The sequence below is a fragment of the Palaemon carinicauda genome, chromosome 28 (assembly GCF_036898095.1).
Source record: "Palaemon carinicauda isolate YSFRI2023 chromosome 28, ASM3689809v2, whole genome shotgun sequence".
Classification (NCBI taxonomy): domain Eukaryota; kingdom Metazoa; phylum Arthropoda; class Malacostraca; order Decapoda; family Palaemonidae; genus Palaemon; species Palaemon carinicauda.
This window is the reverse complement of record NC_090752.1, coordinates 56,553,269-56,574,771: the sequence shown is the minus strand read 5'-3', so window position 1 is coordinate 56,574,771 and position 21,503 is coordinate 56,553,269. Positions and strand designations below refer to the sequence as shown.

The window sequence follows — 21,503 nt, the reverse complement described above, 5'->3', positions numbered from 1 at the left end:
GATCTAAATATCCCACTTTATTTACATTTCAGGTGAAGTATCAGAATTGGATGGAAGGCTTAGCGGTTCTCGACAGAGAGTGAGCGAGCTGGAATCCAGCCTAAAAGACTTGACATCCCAGTATGATGCTCTGAAAGGCCAACAAACTAATATTTCCAAAGACCTAGATGTCAATAAGATGTCCAATTTCAAGCTCAAGTATGTATTATTTGTTTAATCTTATTGAGTAATTTGTCTTAAACTATACAGTATGCTTGGGTATGCATTCTTTGCCCAGAAATAGATTTTTCCTTCATCAAAATCCCTTTTGTGGTTTGAAAACTCAATTTTCATGAATGTTTCAAAAACCTCAAATTGTTTGTGAACTGATTTGGAGGAGTTTGTTATTGCAGTTCTATAAGCAATTTGCTGTACTGTGCTATCCTTCAGGCAGAATAATTTTATCCATCTCTTTGAATGACAGTACATTACTACCGAACAGTAAACTATTACTAAATAGTATAGATCAACCTAATTGTAATTACAATAATTTATGACCTTTAATCTAGTTGTTTAAAAATTTTATAGCAATGAAAAAAACTATAATGATGATAAAACAAATAGGGAACATCTCTTTCCCTAGAGAATATTCTTTAGTAATGCATATTTTAAAATAAAATACATAATACAACTTGATTATGTAAACCATACTTTCCTGGTAAAGCATTAGTGGCATATCTAAGATGCAAATAGGTTCACAGTACTACCAAAATTTAATTGTTCTTATACGTATACGAAGAATTTAATTGTTCATATACGTATACAAAGTCTTGTCCGTTAATAGGAGTACAGTACATTAGGTTTTCAGCGTAGCTAAAATTTGGCTGTTAGAATTATAATGAGGTGTTGGTAGTTACTGGTGGGAAAGCCCGGCCTCATCACCAGCATGCCGAGTAGCAACTTTCTTTCAGCCACTGGTTAGTGGAGACAAACTTCCGGCACCTTCATCTAGCTGTTTTAATCTTTTGCTTTTCTTTTAGATAATTTATTGGCAAAGCATCATGTATGAGGGAGGTTAAGGAAGACAGGACTTGCAGCTGTTTTCCAATAACTGTAACTGTGTGGCAGTTGTCTGTGCAACTGCCAATGTCCACATTCTTGTTTCTGTTAGACAGCAGTCCTGTTTGCTGTTTATTTCTTTGCAAGTGTGATCTTGGGATGAGGACGGTAACATAATCATGATCGTTGGAGGAAGAAGGCTATGCTGCTACCAAATTTGAGGGAAATTTTGCTGCCCTTCATTCCTTCAGTGTATTCCCAATCCCTGGAAGACATTAAGAAATTATTATTATTATTATTATCATTATTATTATTATTATTACTACTGCTATCTAAGCTACAACCCTAGTTTGAAAAGCAGGATGCCATAAGACCAGTAAGGAAAGGAAATGAGGAAACATAGAATAATGAGCCTGAGTGTACTGTCAAGCAAGAGAACTCTAACCCAAGACAGTGGAAGACCATGGTAGAGAGGCTATGGCCCTACCCAAGACTAGAGAACAATGGTTTGATATTGGAGTGTTCTCCTAGAAGAGCTGCTTACCATATCTAAAGAGTCTTTTACCCTTACCAAATGGAAAGTAGCCACGGAAAAATTACAGTGCAGTAGTTAATCCCTGACTTCCACACGTATCTGAGATCCACTTTCTCTGGGTACCAACATACAATTGGCCTCCAGGCATTAAGACTTAATACTATTACTGTACTACTTTTTCAGAAGAAAATGACACCATCCTAGAAGGATTGATCGGTAGCAGTTGTCTCCCCGATCGACCTTGCTCCACTTACACAAGGAGGGTACGTACCAAGAGGAATAGTACATGCCAAGAGGAACGATACATGTCAGGATGAGCCATATATACCAGGATCATGATCATACCCAACACAGAGTTGTTTTGGTACATTGCTCCCTGTAGTACTTGGTCTCGCAAGACACCAAATGCTTTCTCCTTCATCAAAGATAAGGCAATGGCTCTCTTCCTTTTCCTTCATCATAGAGCTCATGAAGTCTCCTAGAAGGTTTACAGAAGATGTCTTGGAAAAAGTCAAAGAGCCCAGTCGATAAGAGTTATGTACGCATGATTCTACCTTTTCTCTCCCTTTGGGAAAGAGTTAAGTACTGAGAACATTTCACTTGGAAAAGCGATCGCAGTACGATTTTGCCTCGTTCACTAGGTTAGTGGGTACACACCAGGAAGGTTTTTATTGCCAAACATACATGTCTGTGTAAGGTACAGGTGCTCACATGTCTGCTACCTGTTCTCCGTTTCGTACGAGTTTGAGAACGCTTAGTGCTGTTAGGAATGTAAGGGCCTGCCCTCTTTTCCCTTATTGGACAATCTCTCTTTTGGTAGAGAAGGAAGCAGTATGCAGAGTTACCTCTTCAGGAACAAACATCGGTACCCTCAATTTTGTGTCACAGATGATCTCTCTCCGTATGCCGTATGCGACGATGGTACATACAAAGATCGTACCCAGCTCTAACCAGTAGAAGATACAGTACTGATATTCACGCACCTGTTACCAACACACAGTCTTGTACCCTTGATCGGGATAAAGAGCTCTGCTCTCTTTCCCATCCTTCATCTGACAGTTAATGAGAGATGAGGAGATCATGACCAATCTCAACACACTGAAGATCATTGGGACATCACGTCACATACAAGCTATCAACGACAAGACTTCTCTCCACCAACAGGCCTTCACACAAAGTGCCTGAGCAATGCTCATTGCCACACTCTTATGCTTGCTCATCAGGAACTGAAGTAATTAGGGTTTCTCCAGCTTTTAAGGCCATGGGAACTTGGAGCACTTCGGCCTCTTAGGAGTCAGACCTTCAATTTGTTGTCACTTTCTCTTCCATTTTACTTTGATTCCATTCTCGGTCTGGTACTGTACCAGAATACATAGGATTTTCGTGAGCTGATAAGCCTTTGGACGTGACACCAGATGTTCCGAAAAGAAGAAGAAACCAACTCTGAAGATCGTTCATTCAACGTCTTAGAAGACAATGCCTAACCTCGCCCCATGTACGCATGAGAGGGTCATTGTGTCACCCTCCAACCCAACACAGGGAGGTGGGTTGGTCTGAGGTGCAGTTGCTCACTCTATTGCTACCAGTACTCTATTCGTTTCGAGAATGAATACACAAACTGTTGGTCAAGATTAAGGCCACTGCCCTTGCCCTCTACCTTCTTCAGAGAGACGTCTTCACTCTGAAGAATGAACTCCTGTGACCTCTCGTGTCAAGAGGAGGAGTCCAAATCTCATGAGACTGACCTTTTCCTCTACAAAGTTTCGTAGGAGGATGAGCGCTTTACATAAACCCAACTCTCCAACGGAAGTGTTTTGGTACAAGATACAGGAGATCGCACTCCTACTGCCAGGTGACCAACCACAAGCGCTGCCACTCAGAATGTTGGTACCCACGCATGTTCCTCTCCTGCGCCGGAACATTTCCATGGCACTTCAGTGGTGCTCAGACTTCAAAGAACATGAGAGAACCACTGGTACATACTAAGAGCATTTCCACTCTGTTATAGAATCTTGGTACGTTCTTACCACCTAAGCAGGCCAAATGTTTCATATTAGGAATGTTTCCTTCCTAAAGAATACATATCTGTACACAGCACAGCACAGTATATGGAGTGCATAAGCCTTCTTTCATTGCTCAGTTTTCTACTGAACATGCGCACTCCCATGCAGGAGGATAGGTACTACCTACCTTCCCTTCCCTCTTCAGAGAGTTCCAGAGACAACAACCCAGACCTTGCCTTCCATATCACCACACTGCTTGAGTTGTCCCGTTATGACCAATCATAATGAAATTAGTATTATACACTGGTCATACACCACGCGATTGGACACCTAAGTGTTACAGAATTTTTGGCATCTGCTTCATTCCAGCTTTATCAGTTCAGGATACTGGTGAAAGAGGAACCTAAGATCGTTCATTGCAAGCATGGGCTGCAAGAAAATTTAGACTACCTTCGTAGGACATCACCCATTTTCTATGGTACCTCAACCCGGCCTATCATCTGAGATTTTTCTCAGGTGATGCGAGGTGGACAGGAGTCAACACTTTTATACCTTCCCAGGTCAAAGTGTTCGGACATCCCTGGATTTTAAATCGGCCAGCTTTGTTATAGGAACTTCATCCTTCCTTAGGAGATGTTTTCTATTAAAGGACAAGAATTTTTATACATGTAGAACAAAATTACAAGGTTTTAAAGTATAGTAGTTTGTATTTTTCCTAACTAAACAAACCCAAGTTCTTCAAATTATTCCACCAATAGCTACCAAAACCTCATTATAGTTTTAACAGTCGAGATCTAGCTACACTGATAGCATACAGTATTCCTATTAGGACTTTGGGTTTGTATGAGTAGGAAAAGTACAAATTACTTTGAAAATGTTATATCTTTTAGAAAAACCAGGGCCCAGGTTTACCAAGGCTTAAATGTCATGAGGATCTTATTTTCTCAGTATACTTTATAGAAGCTACATTATGTTTTTAGTTAGTAAGCATTAAATGGTTTCTAGATTTTAGATTCTCAACAAAGTCTAATAAGATAGTACTGTACTCTACTGTACTTCATATAATTTTTTTTTTCTTTTTTTTTTACTTTTGATTTAATTTTTTCCCCAAGAAGTTGTTTTTTGGAACGGTATCTCTAACATCATGTTTACTAATACCATGCTTCCCTTGAAAATAAATTTGTATATTGTTAATTGTGAATAGAACAAAACTGACTATTCAAACATTAGTCTGCTAAGGGTGCATTATAAGTTTTAAATCAGATTCAAGTTTATACTACAATACAGGTATTGTGTATTATATACAGTGGAACCTTGACATACGAATTTGATTCGTTCCGTTACCATCGTTGTATATCAAAACAGTTGTATCTCAAAGCAATTTTTCCCATTCAAAATAATATAATATGCATTAATTCGTTCTAGCGCTATTAAACCACACCAAAACACAGCTAAATTACATATAATATACACTATTTATACACAAATAAACGAGTAATAACACACATAATGATAAAATAATATAGTGATGTGATAAACGATAATAAATTTAATAAGATCAATAAAAAAAAAAATAAAGGAATTCAACTTACCACAACGAAAGATGACGTGAGGCCAGCAGGAGGAGGAGGTAGGGATGGGTGGCAGGGAACGATTTGTTTTCTTTTTATTTACGTATGTAGACTAATAACTACATAATAAACAAATATGAAATAACATTGCTAAACGAATTTTTATTTAGTTTTTTTTTATTACGTAAACACTTACTCATCATCACCTTCATGTCTGGCCTTTTGGGCTCCACTTTCCAGACTTTCATCACTTTCAGGTCTGGGCCTATCGTGCCAACTCTTTGGGTTGTCTTTATTTTTCGCGATTTTATTCATCTTCACTTTTTTAGCATTCATTCGTCATTTTTATCTAATTAATCATTCTAAACGCCTTCTAATCCCTCATTCCACGTATTCCCATTCCTATTTTTCATTCCTTGTCGCATTTCCCAAATTCATAGATTTCGCTAATTTATTTGATTTAGCGTAGATTTATCTTAGGAAATGTGCTACTGCAAGGTCCAGACAATCTGAACACATGCACGCACGCTACCGCTTCCCCCTGTCTTGTCTCTTTGTCATTTTGTTTCGTCCTTGTTTCTCACTGGCGTTTTACTTAACTGTATCCAATAATAATGCATGTAATATTCACATTTTAGTATCATATTTATAATTAAAAACATAGCGAATTATAATCTTATGCATTGTTTACATTCAAATCAGCTGATCAACCCTGCCTAGTCCGTCGTCAGCCTCAATTTTCGAATCAAATAATTCCCTTATTAATAAGACATGCTACCACCGATGCACGATATTTTAGTTTTTAGCTCTGTGGTGCTTGATTATACAGCGTCTAAAGAGATTTAGCAAAGAAAAAAAAGATTTCATTTATTTTACACACACACACACACACACACACACACACACACAGAATTCATATTTCTCTCTCACCAAATATTCTATTTCGTTTTGGAAGCATTATTGCCTTTTCGAAATAATTTTCTTATGTTTTTACTTATCACCTGCTTTGTCTTTAGCTGTGGGACCCATGGTAAATCATTTATTACAGAGAGAGAGAAAGAGAGATCATTCATATTTCTCTCTCACACCAAATATTCTATTTCGTTTTGGAAGCATTATTGCCTTTTCGAAATAATTTTCTTGTTTTTTTTTCTTATCACCTGCTTTGTCTTTAGCTTTGGGACCCATGGTAAATAATAAAATAGACAAAATAACACGAAAAATAGGCAGAAATACAACGAACTACACAACAAAGTGTTAAGGATGCAGCAATAACAAACAAACAGACCGAACGCCTTCTATCGGTCGCCTATAGAACTATCACATCCCAAAATCGTATCTCAAATATTTCATTGTATATCAAAGCATATATTTTCGAAAATTTTCTGTTGTATCTCAAAACATTCGTATATTAGGGCAATCGTATGTCAAGGTTCCAGTGTATACAGCATCTGCATGATATACTTTATATTAGTTGAAGTTGTTTGGCTCGTATAGAATTTATACTTATTAAGTCTTATACTGTACCTTTGTAATATTTGTTAATTTCTGTTTACAATTGGCAGACCTTGTGAGTAAATTTGTTTTTGTAAATGTGACTGGGTAAAATTACTTAATCATGATAATATTGATAATACATTGTAGTGATAATAATTTACATACAGTTCATGACTTGACTGAAATGTTTATTCTAAGCACATTGATATTTTTTCAATGATTTACAAATTGCTTTTATCTTTTTCTTCAATTAATATTTACATTACATATCTTTGCTTTAAATAATTCATGAGCTTTTTCTTATTCACAAGGAAATTAGTGTATACATATACAGTATCATATCCTCAGCAAGCTGTGTGAAGAACTCAAAGCATCGGTTGCAGAGCTTACAGAGCGGCTCAGCGTCAAAACGAAAGATTATGAACAGCTCGCAACTCAACTGGCAGATACTAAAAATCAGCTGGCCATGTCACAGCTGCACGTGCAACAGGTAATTATTATCACGTACAACTGATAGTCATTACCAGCGGGTAATCATTATCATGTACAGTGCAACAGGTAATCATCCAATTTTTAGTTTACTACTTTACCTCCATTCCCAATTCCTTTCTTCCATATGCTGTCCACTCTTAACTTTTGTTTCAGTGTACCCCAATGCTGAATGATATCACCTGCTCAGCACTTGGTCGTGTAACTCAGATACAATAAATCTAACCACATAAATCAACAGATAATCATCATCAAGATCCTTTGCTGGAAAGAATTCTATGCTGTGTCTGAACAGCACTCTACAATAGTACTAACTTCGACCCTAGTTGCATTTTTTCTGCTAATTGTCGGTACTTTTCATCAATTGCATTTTGATCTCATTTCACTTTCTTTTCTAACTTCTAGAACTTCTCTGTGTTTAATTTTAAGTTCTAATTTGAAATCAGACCCAATAGGTGAGCCTAGGAGAGAGTGGCTAAACAAATCTGTGGTTCTATTAAATGATTTTATAGTTATCTACCAAAATATGCGGGTGTTAGAGGTATGAGCATGCAGATTTGATGATTCATGAATAATCCTTGGTATTCAACCTGCCATATAGGTTAGGCAAGGCCACCAGAAACTAATTGTTTCAATGAATTGGGTCATAAATTGAACTTGGAACACATATCACCCAAGATTTTTTAGAAACCACGGCAATTATAAGTAACCAATGAGAAAAAAAAAACCACACCAATATTCTTTTCAGATTGAATAAGGTTAATGTCACTAGTAAAAACTCTCAATCCCACTCTCATATAGAAACTGATTTTAAATGCCTTTTGCATATACAATACTGTCTTTGCAATAGCTCCTTAGTACTCTTTTCTGATCTTTATTCATATGAAACTTTTCTGTTATCCTATTTTACATTTTTCATAGGAATGTACTAGTATTTTTAAAAATATTTATAATATTTTTCTGGGCTCAACCTGTGCTGGCCAGTGAAATGCTCCTATAGCACCACTTCTAAGGAATATAACTGCTAAAATATTACCAGAGAAAAAAATGTATAGGAATGCTAGGTTGAACTAGCTCGCTCACCTATAGGTGTCGGTATAATCTAGGGCGAAACAGACCAGAGGTCTCGTACCATTTAGATATCTCCTCTTCAAAATCCCTCAGTAGTGAGGTGCGGTTCAACCTCCCCTGCCGCGCAGACTAGTACTACTAACTCTACCCACGCTTGCCCATCACTCCTTTTTTAGCACCTGATACAATTTAGTTTGTTTTGTTTTTTTTGGTGTTTTTTTGCATTATTTTCTCCTCTACGCATCGATGGCAGAATCCCAAGTTACTCCATCGAAGTTAAGTACTTTATCCATGAGTTTTAAGCGTGAATGGGCAGTGTAACCGTTGTTTTATTATTTCAGAAGTGTTTTATAGTGTTAGCGTTCCTTCTAACCGTTCATGGTTTCACGGTCCTGCCTTTTCTCACTAGTTCGTTCGTTGCTATTTTCATTATTGTTATTCGTTCGAACTTTTTGGGAGATTTTACCTTTACACCGATTATATTCTTGCAACTATAGCGTATCATTATCATTATTATACTATGGTATCAGTGTTAGCGTATCATTAAGGCTCAGTTATGTTGGTATGCCTGCCTTCGTGCATATAGTGGATAGCGTTCCCGCGGGAACTGTTTTGCTGTTTTTTCTAGGAGCTTTTCACTTTGATGTTATATTGACTATTAGTTTTATTTTCGCTCCACATAGTTTTACGTTTTGGTTCGAGTGGGACTCTCGCGTAGCTCTTTATTTGTGTTACTGTTCGGTTCAGTAGTAAGGTTGGTACCCCTGTTTTCCATCTTCCGAGATGACGTCATGCCTCCTCCCGTGCCACTCGCTCGAGTCCCTCTCTTGCCTTATTAACTTAGCATGCCTAGCCATTTTTACGTGATTACGCTTTTTTCATTATTTACTTTTAAGTATTTTTAACAGTTCATATTGTTTTTATTGCCAAACTCCATTATGATCATATTTTTGGGTATTCCATGTTGTGTTGAGGGGGTCTCCAGTTGGTAGCCCTGCCTACCACCACCTGTCCACGTGATTCCCCTGTACAAACCCCCCCATCCCCCCCCAGAGCACGTCTCTCCTCTCACTCAATGGTTGTTGGTTATGACATACGGGCCAAGCATGCTTGTTCCTCAGTCTTCCCTCAACATTCCAACATACTGAGGAGTCCCAGAGTTGCCAGGTTTTATAAACGAGAACAGGCCAACTTCTAATCATCCACAGCTTTAAAAGGCCAACCTGTTATTAGAAAAAAGGCCAAAAATAGAGTATTTAAGACCCAGTTTTTTCATTGTTATTAAAGGCCAACCAATTTCAAAAGGCCAAACGAGGTTTTTGGGCCTGGAAAAAGGCCAACCTGGCAACCCTGCTGAGGACCGAGATTATCTCACGGGGTGCTACATAGTCTCATTCATCCCGGGCGGTTCTCGTTTCCCCCCCCTCCTCCCGTCGTCTCGATTGGCCATCAGTCGGGGGAGGAGGAGGGTCGGGACCGCCGGGGACTATATCACGTGCCCTATCCACGTAATCGGGCAGTCTACTTTACGCCTTCTTAGTATGGCTTTTGCTTTTAGCTTAATGGAATTAGGAATGAGACCTTATCTATAGGTTAGGAGTGTCCCCATCATACGGTACCTCCTGCCATTATCGTTCGTAGTAGGACATATTATTAACCTACAATCATAGCATTCTACACGAATCATTACCTTCGTCCCGGTACATTCTCCCACCGTACCCTCCCGTCATTAGACATTGGGACCTCCGGGCTTACAATACTGCCGGATCTGATGACACTGACACAGTTTATGATTCCTACTTTCCCTACGGGAACCCTATATTTTCACGGATGTTAATGTATTGGATCATAATTATAGGAGTTTTTTATTATATGTATTAAGGATGTAACTTTAAGTTTACTTTAAGTATTTCTGTTCCCAGTCCGGGACTATTATTTTCTACTATTTAATCCCTTATTTATACATCCTTTTTATACCTCCCTGGTAATGACGGGATGGTATATTCCTCGCTATGACAATATTATTTCTTTGATAATCTTAACTTATTATGTTTCAACAATGTCAGTTAATTTTTGATAATTTTTTCCCCGGTTACTATACCGGTCCGAATTTTGTTCATAGCCTTTTGCCCCGATTTCATATTGGTCTATTTTAAGAATCCGGTCCACCCGGATCTTTTTAGGTTATTAACCTATTATGGGATACTCATGTATCTGTATTTTATTCTATACTTCCCAAGTAACGACGGGATAGTGTATTTCAAGCTATGACAATATTATTTCATTGATAACCTTAACTTATTACGGAATTGTTTTAACAATGTCAGTTTATTTATAAGTTTTTCCCCGGTTACTAAACCGGTCCTAGAGTTTGTTCATAGCTTTTTGCCCCGGTTTCATATCGGTCTATTTTAAGAATCCGTAACAAACGGATCCTTTTAGGTTACTAACCTATTATGGGATACTCATGTATCTTTATTTCATTCTATACTTCCCAAGTAGCAACGGGATAGTATATCTCTCGCGATGACAATATTATTTCATTGATAATCTTAACTTATTACGCAGTTTCATATTGGTCTAATTTAAGAATTCGGAGCAACCGGATCTCTTTAGGTTACTGACCTGCTATGGGATACTTATGTATCTTTATATTATTCTATACTTCCCCAGTACCGACGGGATAGTATATTTCTCGCTATGACAATATTATTTCATTGATAATCTTCACCTTTTACGGAATTATTTTAACAATGTCAGTTAATTTATGAAAAGTTTTTCCCCCGGTTACTATACCAGTCCGGAATTTTGTTCATAGCCTTTGATCCCGGTTTCATACCTGTCTATTTTAGGAAGTCGGAGCACCCGTATCTTTTTGGGTTACTACCCTACTATGGGACACACTGTAGGTGCCCCTGTCATTACTATCTATAATTTTAACTTCGGATATAATCTTTTGGGATTTTCATTTTATTTCCTTTGTGATTGATCGGTTTAAACATTTATTCTCGATCTATTTATTTTACATTCCCAACGGAGTTACCTTGTTCATTAGTAACGATATACCCTCTTTCGGAGCTCGCAGTCTTCCCTGACTTCTACCTTGGCGACTCTTTAGATCTGGGTTGGCGGGTTCGCCCGGAGTGTCAGGCCAAAGAGACCCTGTGTCTCTTCCTTTTAGGGGTTTTCAAGGAAGAACGTGGCTGATGTCAGGCCACGTCCTGTTGTCCCTAAAGTTAAGGCTACCCGCCAGCCCCTATCAAAGACTCACAGGTCTTCCAAATCACCAAACCAGTTAAGTCTTAGGGACCACGGCTAGATAAGGTCCCTAAGGAGACCGTTACCTTCCCAAAAGAACAGGCTCAGTCTGTTTGGGTTAGAACCCTGAACGAGTGGGGTTGCACGAACACCATGCTGACTCCCCACAAGAGCACATACACTATGTTTCTTGTGGACGAGCAGACCCCTACTCCTGGCGTCACCAAGATGGTGAACTTAGCTCTTCAGGCAGTGGCCGAAGACAAACCTTTGCCCCAGCTTCGGGAGACAGACCCTACATCTCTTCTGCTCCCATCAGGTAATGAATGTTGGCTTAACATTCAGTCAACATTTACCTCTGGTAAGTTATCTGCTGATTGTGCGTCGACGCGATTTAGGGAACGTCTTCCAAGACTTCCTGAAACCTTATTTCGACTCGAGTTCGAGTCCCGGTCTAAGTTTAGAAGGAGCCTAAACGTCTCGACGGTGGGGGAGATGTTTTCCCACAACAATGGGGGGAACACGATTTTAAGGTCATGATAAAGGCCACCTTACAATCCTTGTTATCGGATTGCTATGACTTCTTGGTAGCCAGAAGACGTTGCCGTAGACATGTTCTATCAGAGGCTACTATCCGCCATGAGCCGAATAAACTCATTAAAGCCTCCGCTTGGGGCCCGGACCTGTTCCCGGAGGACATGGTCAACTCGGTGTTAAGCGAAGCTGCCAAGGTGAACCAGAACCTCAAAGTCCGTTGGGGTCTCACTCCCAAACGGAAGTTCGAACAGTCGAACGTTCAATCCCGGGGCAGGAAAAGGCTACGTCCTTATAACTCTGCCCAGTTCCGCCAGCCTCTCCAGGTAGTCCAGCCGGTCCCGGTTGCTCAGACCATCCAACCCTCCACCTCCAAGCCTCAGCCCCAAGAGGAATATGTTCTCTTCCCTAAAAGCCAAGTGGCTTTGAGTTCGTTCACCTCACCGGCTTATAACCCTGCCTATGAGTCCCGGGGTTCCTCTCAAGGATACCAGCGAGGCAGGGGCCTTGGTTCACGAGGATCCTTTCAGAACAGAGGCAAGGGGAGATATTTCTCCCGTGGAAAGGGATCACGTGGAGGCCGTGGCGGAAAACCCTCCACCTACTGAGATTCTTCAGGTAGGAGGGAGGCTTTATGCGTTCAGGGGTCTCTGGAGGTTCAGTCCTGGGGCCTTCAGCATAATTTCCAAGGGCCTGGGGTGGAGTTGGATAGAAGGGCCTCCTCCACCGAACAAATTCCATCAACTCCCGCCACCGGATCTGACCCTGTTTACCCAGGATCTATTGCGCAAGAACGCGATCAAAGAAACAAAACATCTGAAGTTTCAAGGTCGCTTATTCAGAGTCCCGAAAAAAGACTCAGGCACCTGGAGAGTCATCCTCGATCTTGCCCGGCTAAACTTGTTCATTCAATGCGACAAGTTTCACATACTTACCGTCTCGCAGGTACGGACCTTACTTCCCCATGGGGCCGTCACCACCTCCATCGATCTTACCGATGATTACTATCATGTTCCAATAGCGAGACATTTCCGCCCATTCCTAGGGTTCAGACTAGGCAACAAGGCTTACACGTTCAAAGTGTTGCCTTTCGGGCTCAACATCGCGCCCAGAATCTTCACGAAATTGGCGGAATCAGTCATTCCAGAACTTCGAACCCAAGGGGTCCAAGTCGTCGCATATCTGGACGATTGGCTAATCTGGTCAGACAACGTCGAGGATTGTCTCAAAGCGACAAACAAAGTGACCCAGTATCTTCAGTCTCTGGGATCCAAAATAAATTTCAAAAGTCCCGCCTAACACCGAAGACCAAGTTTCAGTGGCTGGGATTACAATGGGGCCTACGCTCTCACACCCTATGTCTCCCCAGGTCCAAGAGAATAGAGATTGCGAAGAATACCAAACGCTTTCTCGGGGAAAAGATAACATCCAGAAGGAACCAAGAGATGACCCTAGGATCCCTACAATTCGCTTCAGTGACAGAACTTCTTCTGAAAGCGAAACTGAAGGACATAAACCGGGTTTGGCGCTCCAGAGCGAGCAACAAATTTCGAGACAAGAAGACCCGTCTTCCTCCCATTCTTCGGAAGAGGCTTCTCCCATGGACAACCACCAAGAGCCTGTCGAAATCGGTCCCGCTACGGTACCCTCCTATCAGGTTGGGGAGGTTATTCCCAACACAGGAAGGTTCAGGGCCTTTGGTCCACAATGTTCCAACAGTTCCATATAAACGTCCTAGAAGCCATGGAGGTCTTACTAACTCTAAAAACGTCTTTCCCCGGCCAAGAAGCAACACCTAAGACTAGTTCTCGACAACGAAGTTATAGTTCGTTACCTAAACAGAGGGGGCTCCAAGTCAGGCACCATCAACCATGTGATGGTAGCACTCTTTTCCCTAGCAGCCTCGAACCAATGGCACCTATCAGCTGTCCATCTGGCTGGAGTTCGGAACGTTGTGGCAGACGAACTCTCAAGGGCGTCCCCGTTGGAATCAGAATGGTCACTAGACCGGAAATCGTTTCAGTGGATCCTCTCCCAGGTACCAGACCTCCAGGTAGACCTCTTCGCGACGGAGTCCAACCACAAACTGAAATGTTATGTGGCCCCCAACCTGGACCCTCGGGCTTATGCCACAGATGCCATGTCTCTGAACTGGAACACCTGGAAAAGGATTTATCTTTCCCACCGGTGAACCTATTGATGAAGGTGCTGGACAAACTTCGAACCTTCAAAGGTCAAGTAGCCCTGGTGGGCCCCAATTGACCCAAGAGCAATTGGTTTCCTCTTTTACTGGAGCCGAGTCTTCGCCCTCGCCAGATTCCCAACCCGGCTTTGACCCAAATAGTACAAACGCGCACTGTGTTCGTTTCCTCAAACATTCGGAACGCCCTAACTTTATGGACCTCATAAAGTTTGCGGCCCACAAGGGCTAACATAGATCCCCAGAATACTTTCTTAGAATCAGATAAAAGAGACTCCACTCTTCGTCAATATGACTCAGCGGTCAAAAAACTAGCAAAGTTTTTGAAGGATTCTAATGTTGTCTTTATGACATTAAACCTAACAGTTACCCTTTTCAGGACCTTGTTTGAGTCAGGTTTGGCAGCTAACACTATTACTACCATTAAATCTGCCTTGAAGAAAATTTTCCTGTTCGGGTTTAATATAGATCTAACAGGCTCATTGCTAGCTTCAATCCCAAGAGCTAGTGCCAGACTGAAACCATCCATTCGTCCTAACTCGGTTTCCTGGTTTCTCAATGATGTCCTCAAACTGGCGTCAGAAACCATCAACGACTCATGTGAGTATATACCTCTACTCAGAAAAACTCTATTCCTTGTGAGTTTAGCATTCGACGCTAGAATTTCGGAATTAGAGACCTTGTCAAGAGATCCAGGCCACATCGAGTTCCTTCCATCAGGAGAAGTCCTCCTCTCCCCAGACAAAGTCTTCTTGGCCAAAAATGAAGACCCTCAGAACAGATGGTCCTCCTGGAAAATTATCCCGCTCCCTCAGGATCCTTCCCTGTGCCCTGTTGCCACTCTAAAGTCCTTTCTATCAAGGACTTCCTATAAGACCTCAGGACCCTTGTTCGTCAGAGAACAGGGAGGGACTATAACTTTAAAAGGGATCAGACAACAGATTTTGTATTTTATCAAACAGGCTAATCCTGAGTCTTTCCCTCACGTCCATGACATAACGGGCGGTAGCAACCTCAATAAATTTTTTCCATCACATGAACTTTGCAGTTCTTACTAAATATACCGGATGGAAATCCCCGTTAGTGTTCAGGCGGTACTATCTTAAACATCTATAGGCCCTTCAGCTCGCTACCGTAGCCGCAGGGAGCGTGGTATCCCCCGAACAAATTAATTCCTAATTAATTCCTGAATGTACTATGTCTTGCCATCTTCTTCCTCTTACCTGCCTCACTTACAGTTCCTACCTGAGTTCAGTTTGTTGTGTCACCCATGGGTGTCCCTATGTCTTAGATATTGTTTATCTCTATTATTAATTGTCATATTTACATTCTGTCCTGCAAATTATATTTCTTTTATGTCCAGTTTTATATGGTTTTATCTAAGATATTCTGACCTCAGATCATATTTTGTTTTCAAGTTATATTTTTTTACATTTTGTCATCCCTTCCTGGGATATTATACCCTGTCAGTTTTTGATGTTATAAAAGACTATCGTCTACTACTGCAACTCTTGATTAAACCACTGTTATGTTATGTTGATTTTAATTCGTTCCCTTATATTTACTGAAGTTTGGGTTCGTTTCTCTGGTACTATTTCACTGGCCGGCACAGGTTGAGCCCAGAAAAGGGATTTTGACGAAGGAAAAATCTATTTCTGGGCGAGAGACCTGTGCCGCCCAGTGAACCCACCCTAGTTGTCCCCCCCTGATCAGACCCCAAACTTAGGGGTGCTATAAGGAGTGCTGGGCAAGCGTGGGTAGAGTTAGTAGTACTAGTCTGCGCGGCAGGGGAGGTTGAACCGCACCTCACTATTGAGGGATTTTGAAGAGGAGATATCTAAATGGTACGAGACCTATGGTCTGTTTCGCCCTAGATTATACCGACACCTATAGGTGAGCGAGCTAGTTCAACCTAGCATTCCTATACATTTTTTTCTCTGGTAATATTTTAGCAGTTATATTCCTTAGAAATGGTGCTATAGGAGCATTTCACTGGGTGGCACAGGTCTCTCGCCCAGAAATAGATTTTTCCTTCGTCAAAATCCCTTCATTAAATGAGCAGAACCACAAAGTTGAGGCTCATGTGTTTAGATGATCGATAGTATAATATTTATAATCGTAATAATCTCAGACTTTCTGCTTGAATTCCCATCTGGATTAGTTTGTCAGCTGCGCCCATTTTTCTTTGAGTATTCTAGCCTCTGTTGGGTTCCCCGAGCCTCCAATTCCATATCTAGTAAAGTACCTTTCTGACTAATTCTTCCTCACCATTCTCATTTTTTGTCCTAACCATCTTGATCTATTTTCCATCCATGGGATATCACATCTTTCTACATAATGTTTTCCTCTATTACAATATAATCTCCCCAATGTTGTCCAGCCTTGACTCGTAGCATTATGTAGTCACACTTCTTAAAAATATCCTATATTTTTCAAAGTGTCCATGCCTCATTTGTGTTGGGTAGGAGATGCATTATTTATGCTTCTCAAAATTTTATTCGTTTCACCAAAAGGAATTGCAGAACACTTTACCCATGCTGTTGCTACTCGATCTTACTTCTCTCTCAATACCTGCTTCTCACTTCAGTTTATATCCAAAGTAATGTAATGGTTCTTTTTTAAGGCCTGTCGAATTGCAGAACACTTTAACCATGCTGTTGCTACTCGATCTTACTTCTCTCTCAATACCTGCTTCTAACTCCAGTTTATATCCAAAGTAATGTAGTGGTTCTTTTTTAAGGCCTGTCCTTATTCTCCTCTATTTGCTTTTCGTTTACATTCTGCTCTTTTAGGTCTATTTCCTCTTGGCTGCCCAACTTCTTTCACTTTATCCTGCTTTTTTATTCACTGTTTAAGAATAAATTCTGTTGCAAGAGTTGTTTTAAAGTTTAAAAATGACTCTGGAGTCTCATTGAACTATCATATTAATGTTATACATTTTGGATATTAAAGATCTCATGAACTAGGCCATTCATTTATTTGTCCCTATGCATGTACAAACCTTTCATCCTTTTTAATGAGGATATGTCTTCAGCGGTGCTTGAATGGCCATGCAATTATTAACAAGATAGTTTGTTAATGATAGGTGGCATAAAAGAGGAGCCCCACCCATCTGCCTTTTACAGAATAGTTACTTTTATCTTTGTCCCTAAAGGGTCACAGACATGCCATCACGTTCTCTTGACTGTTGGATCTTTTCTTTCGTTTGTTTGTGATGAGTGTTGCTTTTTTATTTATGCGAGCGCTCTCGCTTGTTAGCAAAAGCGTACCGAAAGACAAGTATATGGCTTAGTGAATTTGGTTCCTATGAAGATAAAACTTCGAAACCCAATGTGCTGTGGGAACGGTTGACTGTAAGCAACTTCACCCCCCTCCTTTGGAGTATTGTTCTTGCTCTTTTGATCTGGAAGACGAAATAACTCTGAGCATCCCTCCTCTTGCTTCATGATAGTTTCTCTGTATCGGGAAGGAGTTAACTTGATTTATACAGTGTTGCCCATACCTGCGTGCCATAGGGATCATCCTTCAAGACTGTCTCTCTTTTCTACATCAGTAAGAGAGTAGGAGAGTTTCAGGCTCTTATGATATAAGGCTTTTAAGGGATAGGGGTTTTGTTGCCTTTTTAATCTCACAGACTATGGCAAGAAGACCCGGTATCAGTTGGTCCCGAACACCAGTTAAAACCATCTCAATTCTATCTCTCTTTTTAAATGAACAAAGTTACCTAGTTGCACATCTGGGCACTACAGTGCTACTTGAGGGGGACTCAACACGTAGATTGGAGTGTCGCAGCCTTTTCATTAGCCCTAGCAGGAACAAGAAGGAAGTGTTTAGACACTAACCCTGTTGGCTTGACGAGGTGGTTTGTTTGCAGGTGCATCTTTGGTTGTTGCATACCTTTGTCATTCCAAGTAAGACCTCTCAAGCTTAGCCCTTTCAGTAGCCTTCCAGTTTACCTACTGGCATACTTAGAGCTGAAAGTGTCGGAGCCCCTTTGCCCTTCCGTACCTTTCAGACGTTACCCAAAGAGCTTTAGACCACTTTTCCTTGGGTCTTGACGTGACTGTTTAGTAGTTGTGTAGCACTTCCAGCTCCCTCACAGGACTTAGTATACATCTCGTCTAAGGTAATGTATTCAACATGAGTCTTGAGGAGAGGTAGAATGACTTGCTCTTTTACCTTTCTTTCTTTCTTGATGCAGCAGTCGTAACCATTATACGCTGGTCGGACATTTTTTTGCTGGCAAGTTACATGACAGAGCACTTTATTGCAGACATCTCACAAGAAGCAACTCCTGCCAGGAGGATAGGTGGAAGAGATGTACCTGGTTTGACACTGCCAATGCCTCCTGTTTTCAGGATCCTAGTACTAGTTTCCTTTTAAGCCAGTAAATGTCCAGGGAAGAAAGTAACCCTCCGGTTTTATTCTTGGGAACTAACTCCCACCATTGAGTGAGTCTCCTTGTTTTTAATTAAAGGATGAAAGACTTGTATATACAAATTTTTAAAATATTTGTACAAGCCGGAGTCCATTAAATTAATTTTCCCACCTCAACAACTTTTCTCAGTCCCAGGACTAAAGACAAAAGTTGATATTCTGTGACAGGGTTGTGGACGGGGCTTTCTCCTCGTACCACCTGTCGCTAACCAACTACCTTGTTAGTGATTCAATGTTTTACCAATGTCGCTGAAGACATACCCCTATTTTAAAGGACACAGGTTAGAATACCTATGAAAAGCATAGATTACTGTTGAAATTTTTTATATATTGCTATCTTGAGCATATCTCAGAACACCATTGGTTAGATCTGAATCATGGTACAATGCAGTAGTAAGTTGGCCTTCACATATTTTTCATTAAAGTGTACCTCACTATTTAGAAAATGAACACTGCCCAGAAAGAAAACTGGTCTTTCAAAAGATAGGTATTGTATGCAAGAAAGTACGTACTTGCATATGTTTGTGATGATAACCTATCCATCTCTCTATTTTTTCCTTTATCTCTGTAACTATAATTGAGAACAAGTAAGAAAACCTAAGACAGGTTTCTTGTTTGCAATCATCTTTCTGGCAACCCATCTGAGAATTAGAGTACAGTACTGTACTTTAGTATATGAGATCAAATATAACAATTCATTATTTGATTTTACACATGAATTAACTTTAGTGGAGATTTGTTTGATTTTACTGTATATGAAATTTTAACTACTATCTAAAATTATTTTTACTAGAATATGATTAAAATTATGTTTTGTCATCTTTCCAGCTGAGAGACGGTACAAGCGATGAAATTAGGGCTCAGCTTGAGCAAGTTCAGGCTGCCCATGCTGAAAGCCAGAGGCAGTTGGCATCCGCAGAAGCAGCTTTAACCCAAGCACGCACCGAGAATACACAGGTGGCTTCCCAGTACCAGCAGTATACAACAAAGCTTGCAGAGGAGACCCAGGCCCTTCGTCATATGGTAATGTCACTATAATATTCAAGAGCTTTATTTAATTGTTGCGGATTAAACAAATTTCAGTTTGTTCAGTTATATTTATCTGTCAGCTTTACCAGGTGAATTGAATGCACTTTTACTCTTAATCTGCATCCATCCACAAAACCTGGCATAGTTACCCTATCATCTCTGTCATATCTATAATCTGAAATAAAGATAATGCTTATCAAAGTTTCATCACAGGTGGATGTAAATTGTTTCTTCCCATGACTAACCTAATTTTTTGATAAGAGTTATTGCTGAAAATACTTTTAAGAATGTTAGTTAGTGTTGCACGCAGAACCTCTGGCCTTTGAAGTCCCACATTTTCATAAAGATATCATATTGTGATTGCATCCTGTGTAGTTCTCCATTATCTCCTTTGGAAGTGTAACCAAGACTGGTATTCGGTATCGTGTAAGGATCACTTCGTCTCTTACTATCTTTAGGTTGTTTGTGATGACCCCCACAAGATGCTATTGTGGCCTCTTGTAGAGGTTTTAGTGTCATCAGTGCTCCTCCTACAGTGCACTGTAAGCATTACTAAGGGATCTTTGCAGTCCTTAGCTATACCCGCATTGTAGCTTTCTACAAGATCTATGTTTCCGCTAACCCTCTTCCATCTTGCTGTCCAACTTCTCTTAACTTATGCTTCGTAGTTCAACAACTGGGTTTTCTCCCGGCACCTGGGTGCTGAATGACCGCCCAGTCCCCAGTACCAGACTGTATGGCCTAGATTCATAAATTTATGCTGTTGTGCCCAGTGAGAGTTGTGAACTGGTATCTGCAGAGGATTCAACATCTTTGCTTTAGTGTCAACAATTCTTAGTTAGCACTGGCAGGCACAAGAAAACATTTTCTTTCTGCAGGCGATAATAAAACAGGCGTATAAGTCTTCAGACGAGGGTGTCAATTTCTTACCCAAGCCAGAGCTCGGTAAGTCAGAGTTATTGCCCCATTGTGCACTTTTCCAAACTTTCCAGTCGTTTGGGTATTGAGAACAGGTGTATGGCGCTGACAGACCACCTTCACCTCTTTCTGGATTAGGGATGTAGCCCACAAGTTTTTTTTACATGTACTGCTTGTTTTTTCCTTAGGACCTATCGTGATCACCTAATAAGTTGTGTGATATAGCTCCATCTGGACAGAATAGCATCTTGTCTAATGATTATGATAGTGTCAGGTACTACGACAGTTTGTTTTGCCTCTCACATCACAGCCATTGACCATAGTCATTCTGGACGAACCAGATTTAAGTGAATCCCAAGATAATTGAGTTTGTAGTGGTGACTCCTTGATCATTCTATCAAAGGGGTGTCCACAGACAGTATAGCATTACATTCTGAGCTGGTATATTTTCGTTGCTCATAGGTATACCAGACCCTTTACTGATTACATGATCTTTAAACACCTCTTACTCTGGCATGGGTCCTGTGTAGCCTACCATCCCAGCATTGTACTAGCATCATTCATTCCTTGCTAACATATGTGACCAGGAAGCTAACATTTCTGGGTAAGGATGAACATTCCGTTTGGTAACTGATAATACATCCCACTTGACCCTTTAAATTTCACCCCCTCACCAAAACATTTGTCACTCAAGCTCCAGGCCCTTTCTTGGGGACATTTTACTTAAATTATCTTGGCACAAAAACTGTTGAAGCTAGGAATTAAAATATTTTCTGTTTGTATAACTGAAGAAGGTTCTGGTTCCATTGCTATATAATTTTACATATTTTGTAAAATTGTCATACACAATAAATTAAGGAGAAATAAATAAAAATTACTGGCAATGCAGTATGTCCAATTTCCTCTCAAGGGGTTATTAGGAA

General features: G+C 40.4%; 1 protein-coding gene across 1 annotated transcript in view; it reads left to right on the top strand.

Moving 5' to 3' along the window:
• The window catches only part of LOC137621609 (golgin subfamily A member 2-like), a 109,286-nt gene that overhangs the window by 38,572 nt on the left and 49,211 nt on the right, over positions 1-21,503 (top strand). The window contains exons 6-8 of the mRNA XM_068352033.1: positions 33-198; positions 6,993-7,134; positions 19,462-19,656. Of these exons, the coding sequence (XP_068208134.1) occupies positions 33-198; positions 6,993-7,134; positions 19,462-19,656 (503 nt within the window). The remainder of the gene's footprint in view (positions 1-32; positions 199-6,992; positions 7,135-19,461; positions 19,657-21,503) is intronic.